This window comes from Bidens hawaiensis, unplaced genomic scaffold, assembly GCF_021521415.1.
Source record: "Bidens hawaiensis isolate Kalapana, Puna unplaced genomic scaffold, B.hawaiensis_p1.1 tig00028501_1, whole genome shotgun sequence".
NCBI classification, from domain to species: Eukaryota; Viridiplantae; Streptophyta; class Magnoliopsida; order Asterales; family Asteraceae; genus Bidens; species Bidens hawaiensis.
In genome coordinates, this window is record NW_027494662.1 from 71,038 (window position 1) to 81,240 (window position 10,203).

The 10,203-nt window shown below is 37.3% G+C and overlaps 1 protein-coding gene across 1 annotated transcript; it reads right to left on the reverse strand.

Moving 5' to 3' along the window:
* Window positions 1-6,028: 6,028 nt before the first annotated feature.
* On the reverse strand, window positions 6,029-8,139 carry LOC143577272 (uncharacterized). Its single transcript, XM_077061150.1, has 3 exons — window positions 7,648-8,139; window positions 6,962-7,544; window positions 6,029-6,459 (listed from the first exon to the last, which is right to left on the reverse strand). Exons 1-3 carry the CDS (start codon window positions 8,137-8,139, stop codon window positions 6,029-6,031), a joined length of 1,506 nt encoding a protein of 501 aa, XP_076917265.1.
* Between the last annotated feature and the right edge of the window lie 2,064 nt (window positions 8,140-10,203).

The window sequence follows — 10,203 nt, forward strand, 5'->3', positions numbered from 1 at the left end:
CGTGAAATTAAGTTTTAACAATTATGTGATAAACAAGGGTGATACTTTTTTTCTTTCTTTGTCTCACATCCAAATAATAATACATCACAAAAAATTTGGTTGATAGTTCACAGTATACATTAGTAAAAATTGGTTTGATGGTGTGTTGTAATTTTGTGTTTACGAGGAGGGTAAATCGGTGTGTTTTTTGATGTTGATGTGTTGTTAACTGGTTAGTAAGTGTGTTGTTATGAGTGTGTTTTTTTATTTATAATTGTTGGTTCCTCTGTAATTGTTTTTGAATCAAGAACATGGTATTTTCATTTGTGAATGGTGGTTATCATGTACAGGTTTGTGAACATTAGTGTGTTTTGACTATTTTTTAACTAATAAAAAGATATTATATTGGTAACCATTTTTGGAAGATCAGAGGTTGATTGCATAAAAATTGAAAATTCCAAATGTACTATGACTAAATTACCCTTTAACACACCAATCTAACCCTTTAAAATAAAACACTCCTCAATTTGTTCCATCTTTCAATCTTGACCATTGACCACCAAGATCTAACCATCCATATTACTTCCTACACTTTTTAGACACACCAAGATCTAACCACCAAGATCTTGTAATTCTTAGTTTCCTATTTCAGTGGACTTTAATACAAAAAGGGTATTTTAGTATTTTTTTTAATATACAATCAGATTATTAAACATGTGTGTAATAAAGACATCCCCCTAATTTTCTCCTATATATATGTCAATATTGATCATTCCAAAGAACTCGGATAGAAATTTGAAATGCATGAATAATTTCATATATTTGGTAATACAATATTGCATTTTTATGATATTAATTTTAGTAAACGTAGGAATGATAATGTAAAAATTGTAGAATTAACTAGGTTACATTGTGTTGGAAAAAAATTGATTTGTGTAGTTACGTTTGCTTAAATTAGCTATTGTTATATGGTATTTTAGTAGACATTACATTATATTGTGCTTGTATATAGTTAGATTATTTAGTAAAGTAGACATTACAATATATACGAAATGTAGGAATATAATCGTTACGGTGTAGGATCAACGAAGTTACGTTATGTTATAAAAACCTAAACTATAAAAAATTATGCTTACTTATATTATCGTTGTGTTTTGTTTTAAACTGTATGACTAGCTAATACAATGTAACAACTTTTGTTGTTTTACAAAGTTAAAGCACGTAGTTGAAAGCACATTGATTTTGTTGTGTAGGTTTGAATATTGAGTTCACATTTGTTAGTATCTTTTGTGGTTGTATATAGTTATAATATTTAGGTAACTTACATGTGTAGGGAGAATTTTAATGCTTATGTAGGTAAAAACTTAACCTGTGTTGGAAGATTTTCAATACTTATGTAGGTAATAATTTAACCTGTGTAGGGAGAATTCCAATGTTTATGTAGGTAACAACTTAACCTGTGTGTAGCTAGGGAAACTTCTACCCTTTAATTTAAATACTTAACGAGTTCGTGTACATTATACATAACATAAAATCACAATGGTATTGTTGTCACTTTTATCCGAAACCCGACCCGGGAAAATTTGTAACCGAACCCCGACCTGAAAATCCCAAACCCGACAAAAGACTAACCTGAACCCGAACCAAAGTAATTCGAGTTAGTTATTGGGTCTGATTTATGAGAACCCAAATAAATTTTTTTATAAGCCCATGACATTCACCATAAAATACTCAATATTTTAATAATTACCAAAAAAATGATGCCATGATGGTACACAATATTCCTACAGATACATAGATGAATCGTATATATATACAAAGGATCTGGACTTTTTAATTTTAATTAAAACTTAATGAAAATAAAAGGTAAAGTAATATTTGAAACTTACAAACTTAAATACTTGTCAAATATATATTTTAAAGTTTTACCATTATATCCTTGTAATTACTTAAAAGAAAAAATTAAAAGAAATTTTTTGATTTGTTGAAATGACTTCTCACATTTCTTGCAATAAAATAATTTCTCTCTTGAACTTAAACAAATATATATATATATATATATATATATATATATATATATATATTACTTATTAAACATATTAAATGGACAATATTGTCATTTAGACTTTCCGATTAGACGCCGCTAAAATTTATTATGGCCGCCATGTGAAGTAATTATCAGGCGACCCTTCATGAACATACGTTTCATCTAAACTGTCATGCAAGAGTTACTCATCGGTTTCAATTCCATCTGACATTTCATCTAAGCCCACGTCCAAGAGTTAGTCATCGGTTTGGATTCCATCCTTTAATTTAAGGTAATCATTAGTTGGATTTTCAGTTACAAGATCAGAGCCTCATAAACTATCAATCCCTTGCATTTTATTCGATTCTCTTTCTGATGAATCGATTCCAGGTTAGTCCTTGGCTAAATCCTTCCTTGAATTCAGTTTAATGAACCGATGTCGGTTTTGCTAAATTCGTTGTGAAATTCCGCCACCCAATGTCACCTTGATTTTCTTCTTCACATCTTGGTTTATACTATTCACTCTTAGCCTAAGTTTTAAAATGAGCTTGAAAAAATTAATATATGTGTGTGGATGATCAAATAAGCACATTGTTGTTTGTAAACCACTGCGCTATTACTATTTTCTTATTTAGATCAAATGGATATAAGATGAAAGAAAGTTGCAGCCACTGAATGGTTGCAGATTGTTAAAAAGTGCACATGACACGAATTGATATTACCTATCTACAATTAAACTAGGGCTACTTGCACGTAAAGACACTAACCTTTCAAAAATTGGCTACTTGGACCGAATTTGAGGTTTGATTCTTGCATAGCTTGAAGTGGATTTTGTTATTTATTTGTTCATTTTCTTTTATGATGGACATTTCTAATTATGGTGATTAGAGTGTTTTAATGTTTCATACAAAAGGTTTAGCTAACTCACGTATTCCAAGCATCTAAGCATCTGTATACACCTTTTTAAAGAAACTCTACACTAGCTCTCTTGAATGCCCGGGTTTTTTGATAAACTAAATTGTGTTTATCGGTATTCTTTATAAAAGTTTAAAGTTTAAACCTTGTTGTCTTTTAAATATTATAGCTACATGTTTTCGGTGCAGCGAACGGAGTTGCAGCCTTGCTGGTTATTGGTGACTCATGATAACTATAGCATAATACCAAACTGCCTCAAGAGAAAACATCAGTGGTAGCGTTACTCAGAAGCCCAATTGAGCGTGTATTTAGTGCATACGAGCTTTCAGTAGAAGTTGCAGCTCAGATTTTAGTGCATCCTAACGTGACATCAGCATCAAAAACATCTAAACGTCTGCGTTTAAAAAAACGCAGTGCAAGCACACCCGAGATTTGGTTGTGGAAGTATTTAGTTCTATGGATGATGGAGGACTTATTTTCTCGGGTATATTTGTGTCAAATTATAAATCTTTTTGTTACTATTAATGATATAGTAATGAGTAACCTTTTGTTATAGTGAATAGATGGGTACTAGAAAAATAGAAGGTTCACCTTGTACTTGTGAATATGACACGTATAAACACGAAGGAAGTTGCAATGCCATTACATGAATCCATTAATCACCCTAGAGCTCCAGAAATCATTAACAATGGTGCCAGTTGAAGTTTGGTAATCAGAATCGAAAACACAAAATGAATTTAGATCATAAGCTCGATCCTTGTAATTTTCATTAGCTCGAAAAATTACAATGCATAATGATATAACACATGAGCTCGGGTATATATATACTAGTTTAAACATGAAAACCTAATTAGACTAGAATACAAATTCCTTATCATACTCAAATACTAATTAGTAAACACATATTTAAACAATTAATCAAATAACTTGTAGCCCAAGTATAGTGCTCGACTTGGTCCACAAGATACCGATCCACCATAGGCTCGATGGACCGGACCAAACAAAATTATGGCTAACAATCACCCCTCTAATTTCGGTTTGGCCTTCGAGAGATCATCTACTTCAAGTAGCTTTTGCATCTCCGCAAACTTTATACGAACTAGAGCCTTCGTCAACGTGTCAGCTCGTTTTTCACTTTCGGGAATATGTTCCACTCTAACATCCCCGTTCTTGATACAATCTCGTATGAAGTGATATTTCGTTTTTATATGTTTACTTCGACCATGCCACACAGGGTTCTTCATAAGTGCAATGGAAGATATATTATCAACATATAATACTACGGTTTCCATCGGCCATCCCGTTACTTCACTAAGTAATTCTTGGAGCTAAACGGCTTGACCCGCAGCCACGGTTGCTGCCATAAACTCCGCCTCGCACGAATATAAAGCTATCGTTGGCTGTTTTTTAGTTCACCAAGTAACCGGAGCATCATCAAAGTAAAAAACATACCCGGTAGTACTTTTGCCATCATCATCATCAACTCCGTGGCTACTATCAATACCTGTAAAGGTGACAACTTCCACCCCTCGAATACTTTAAACCGTAAGACACAGTTCTTTTAACATACCGAAGAATATGCTTAATCGCATCCATGTGAGATTCCTTTGGCTCTTGCATATACTGATTCGCTATTTCAACAGAAAAACTCAAATCCGGTCTCGTATGTAACAAATACCTCAAACACCCGATTATTCTTCGGTAGACGGTAGCATCAACGGGTTTCCCCTTCTCGTCTTTTGAAAGCTTCGTGCTCGGTTCAAGTGGACACTTGGTAGGATTACAAATCTCCATATTTGTTTCTTTCAAGATCTTCTTGGCATAGGCTTCTTGCTTGATCTCGATCCCGGTTTCGGATTGTGAGACTTCTATTCTGAGATAGTATGACAATAAAGCCAAATTTCTCATCTCGAATTGTTCCTCCATTTGTTTCTTGAACTTAAGAATTTCATCCTTACTTGAACATTTGAAAAGTAAATCGTCAACATACACACATATAATTAATATGTCATTCTCTATATATTCTTGATACACCGCCGTTTCTCATTGACATTGGTAAAAAACAAAAGATTGCAACACTTTGTCAAGTTTCACATTCCAAGCCCGCGGGGCTTGCTTTAACCCGTAAAGGGCCTTCTTTAATAAATAAACTTTATTTTCACTTCCTTTCTTCTCGAAGCCTTCCGGTTGACTAACATACACGGTCTCGTCAAGCTCACCATGTAAGAACGCCGACTTCACATCCAAGTTATGTACTTCCCACCCCTCTCGGGCGGCTAAGGCGAGTAATAATCTAACCGTTTCAATTCGAGCAACAAGAGCAAAAACTTCATTAAAATCCGCACCAAATTTCTGAACATAACCCTTCACCACAAGCCGTGCTTTGTAATTTACTATTCTACCCATAGCATCCTTTTTAATTTTATAAACCCACTTCAACCCGATCGCTTTAAACCTGTTTGGCTTGTTAACAAGTTCCCACGTCTTGTTTCGTTCAATAGATGCAATCTCCTCGTTCATTGAATTATCCCATTATTTTACTCCAGATGACTGGCATAACTCGTTGGTTCACCTTCTTGAGTAAAAAATAATTCTTCATCTTCAAACCCTTCATCCCTTTCTTCCCCGTATGGAAACTCAACATTTAACACATAATCATTGAACTTTTTAGGTAAATTTGAGGTTCGGTTCGACCGTCTTGGGGTAGATGGACCTGGGTCAACATGTAAATTAGACGAACGGGGCTACAGATGTTCACAGTTTGCTTAAACGGGCTGCTGGTTTGCTGAACTGGTGCTGATTGTGCTTCTTTAGCTGCTGTTCGGGTTGATTTTGGTGCTATTTGGGCTGAATTCGGTGTTGTTTGGGCTATTTAGGGTGCTGTTTGGGCTGAAATCAGTGCTATTCGGGCTGAATTTGGTGTTGTTTGGGCTGTTTAGGCTAGGGTATTTTGTTACCAACTTTTTCCAGATTAACTACCAAATTTTCATCCGTAATTTCATCACTTTTAGACCAATTCCAACATTGTTTCTCATTAATAATAACATCTCGAGAAACATGAATTTGATGTCTAACCGGATCGTACATCCGGTATGCCTTTGTCCTGGATTAGGTCCCGAGATAAACTATAGGGGTACTTCGGTCGTCAAGCTTTTTAACCGAAATAGCTGGAGGCGTTTTCACATAACCGACACACCCGAAAATCCGTAAATGATCAAGATTCGGTTTTACACCTTTATATGCTTCATAGGGAGTCTTCTGTGTTAGTGATTTCGTTGGTACTCGGTTTAGGATATAAATAGCATTTCTCGCTGCTTCTCCCCAAAACCCTTTTGGAACTTTTGTGACATGGAGCATGCTCCTAATTATGTCAATCATGGTTCGATTTCTCCGCTCCTCCACACCATTTTGTTGAGGTGTGTATGGGGTGGAATAATGTCGTGTGATTCCTTCACTTGTGTAAAATTTTGAGAACTCACAAGACGTGAATTCTCCCCCGTTGTCGGTTCGAAAAATTCCAAACTTGTACCCGCTTTCACCTTCAACCAAATTTTTATATTTTTTGAAATAATCAAAAGCTTTGTCTTTTGATTTTAACAAAAATCCCCACATGAACCTCGTGTGATCATCAACAATAAGAAAAAATAAATTTATTACTCGACGGTGTACCCGGTGAAATTGGACCACATAAATCGCCATGAATCAAATCAAGTGGTTTCTTGGCTCGAATACGTGTTTGATCGGGAAACGTTTCCAAGTTTGCTTACCTACTAAACAACTATCACACGGATTAGTATAAGCAATAAGCGAAGGAACACCACGTATCATATCCTTGGTTGTTAGAAGTTTCATTGACTCGAAATTCAAATGGTCTACAAGCGCATGCCATAGCCAACCCGGATCTTTAATGTTTGATAATAAACATACCGGTATTCTAACCCGAAGCCGCACCTTATACAACCGAATCTTTGATCTAACCGACATCATTATCACCTTTCTCGATTTATCAAGTACTAAAAGTTGGTCATCTTCCATAATCACCTTGCACCCTTTTCCGGTTGCTTGTCCCAAGATTAAAATATTGCTCGTTAAACTTGGGATAATAAATGTTAGTGATTACTCTCTCAACACCATCATCACTAATAGTAGTTATCGAGCTTTTTCCCTTTATGTCCACACATGAACTATCACCGAAACGAACCTGTCCAGCGACTGTTTCATCTAAATCAGAAAAGTAAGATTTCGTACCCGTCATATGATTGTTCGCGCCATTATCGAGGTACCAAATGCCATCCTCCTTCGGTTTCGACTCGTACCGCTTCGGATGCACGTTTTCTTCGTTCAAAAAAATTTCTTCGTTAATACTTATCTTCATCAAAACTTCTTTCGTTGCTTGTCCGTTTGCTTCGTTTAGGTTTGATTCGGGCTGTTTTGCTCCGACTCGTTTTCCTCTTCGTTCTGGGCATGCCAAAGATAAGTGACCCATCTCGTCACAATGAAAAAATTGAACCCCCAAATAATCCCTTTTCATACCCGAATCACCTTCTTTGTTCCAATTGTATTTGCCTTTCGATTTGTCTCGGGATTGCTCTTGATGTCGCTTTCCTTTCCCTTTTTTCCCACCCTTGGGGTTGCTCAGAGAGGAAGATTTATTAAACAAGAACCATGATTATCATCCATATCATCGACACTTTTCACACGTCCTCGTAGGCTTTTCATCTACCTACCGCTTTTTCATACTTTATGGCTTTCAAGTCAATTACTTGTTCTAATGAGGCAACAATGTTTATAAAACGCTTAGGCATGCTTGTAAAAAACTTTCTTACTAGCCTTTGTTCATCGAGTGCAAAACTGAGTGAGGTGAACTTTGAGGCTATACCGGATAGTCTCCCGGAAAAGTCATCAATAGTATCGGGGTCCTTAATCCTCATGGTTTCAAATTCAGTAATTAAGGTATGTAGACGAGCCTCCTTAACCCTCTCTTCGCCAACATAGCGGGTCTTGATCGCATTCCAAATTTCCCAAGCGGTTTCGTATTGGCCAACTTGTTGGATTTGTTCTTCCGGAATGGATAGAAACAAATTTGCAATTGCAGCACTGTTCTTCTTTTCATCTACTGCAGCTACTGATCTCGGCTCAACAACATCCCACAAATCATGGCTTCGAAACACAACTTTGATTCGAAGCGCCCACGTGGTGTAGTTGTTCTTCTTGAGCATCGGACAGAGTTAAGGAATTGAAGAACCACCCATACGGTTTGAAGAATCACCCATGACTCTTCTTCTCTGGCGACCATAGGTTTGCAAAAATCTAGGATCAATGTTGAAACAGAACTCGTTTAATCACAGAGGAACAAGAAAACAATTGAATACCACTTGAAACAATTGTTGAATCGATGGGATGATCTTGAACAGAGAACAATTGTTGTTTTATAATTAGTCTTCCAACAAATTGAGTAAACAATCGATGGGCCTTAAGAAAACAATTCTTTTAATAAAGGAAATATTTATCTAGAATACTAAATTCTTGTTTTTGACTTTGTGTTGAATTCAACCACCAACCACCGCCACTAAATTGTTGCGTCAGGTCTCCAACAAACAAAAGAATATTTGTTGTTTTAATAAAAGGAGTCTTCAACCCTGAAAAGGTAGGTCCCAGCAGAGCCCAGTTGAACCCGCAAGACTCACCTTGAAAAGGGACGTCTGCGCAGAAACCAACTGGATCCGCAGGACCCACCATGCTCAGAGACGTGACGTCCTTACGCGCAGTACGCAAGCTGTTCCCGCAGGAAATGCCTCCCAATGGTGAAGGACTCTGCCTGTTCCCGCAGCTGCGGATACAAGCCATCAGGGAAGGCCACCCGCGCAGCAAGGCTACACGCACAAGGCACTTAGCTCTCAATCACTCAGTGTCACCTGAAGGAATGAGCAAAGCCGGGAACAATCCCGCACAAAGGCGGGAGGGGAAATACTCCCGCCCAAAAGCCAGTCCGTACGATACGGGAAGATCTTCTGTACTGTACCTGACGAGGTATGGGCAAAAGATCTGACTAAAGATACGACAGCTTATTGACAACAGTATGGCGAGCAGCATGCTCTTGTACTGTATGTCACTATTAGCCGCTGCATACTCACCAACTCCTGTCATACCACGTGCATAGCCGGCAGTTGGTGGAAAAGGAATAGTACACAGCAGGCCTGGTCACTATCAGCCGCTGCCTACCCACCAACTACCAGCAAGGCACGTGCGTAGGCCACAGTTGGTAGAACAAGAATACTATTCAGCCGGCCACACCTCCTTGGAAACCTACCTTCGGCTATAAATACCCCAAATGGTATGATCATCTCATCTTATCATATTATCATCATATTATACCTGATATCTGCTCTAGCAATCTCTTAATATACATTTATATTTAAAGAGCAATCTAGTCTGATTCTCACGCCGGAGGGTGGTCACAAGGAGGAACCCCCCCCCCCCCTTCTCAGTGACAAGCTCACGGTGTCTGTTTTGCAGGTTATCAGAAGAACCATCTTTTCTGGGTCTAACCCCTCGTGGGAAACATCTATCTAACCCCCAGGTTACCCGTAATCTGCCCGGGGTCCGGTTAGTGTTTCTTCAAACCCGCAAAATCAAAGAAACGAACTCGTGTTTTAAACTGAGCTCTTGATACAAATTGAAGTTTGGTAACCAGAATCGAAAACACAAAACGAATTTAGATCATAAGCTCGATTCTTGTAACTTTCATTAGCTCAAAAAATTATAATGCATATTGATATAACCCATGAGCTTGGGTATATATACTAGTTCAAACATGAAAGCCTAATTAGACTAGGATACAAACTCCTTATCATACTCAAATACTAATTAGTAAAAACATATTTCAACAATTAATTAAATAACTTGTAGTCCAAGTAATGTGCTCAACTTGCTCCCCAAGATACCGATCCACCATAGGCTCAATGGACCGGACCAAACCAAATTATGGCTAACACCAGTTTCCAGGTATAAGGTTCGGTGACAAGTGAAACTCGGTTAACTTTATTGTGTTTGCCTGAATGTTATTGCAAATAGTTTGCATGTTTGACAAACAATTCTAATGTATGGGAGGCGCATGACATTGGCCACTATGTCATAACACATCAGACTCTTGGAAAAAGTAGCAAAGGTATTTAAAAATCTACAAGGTTAACAGACGGCCCATGGTTTAACAGTTGACCATTCGACTTTTTGATGCAGAAAAGGTTGGATGACATGTTATGCAGAAAAGGTTGGATGACATG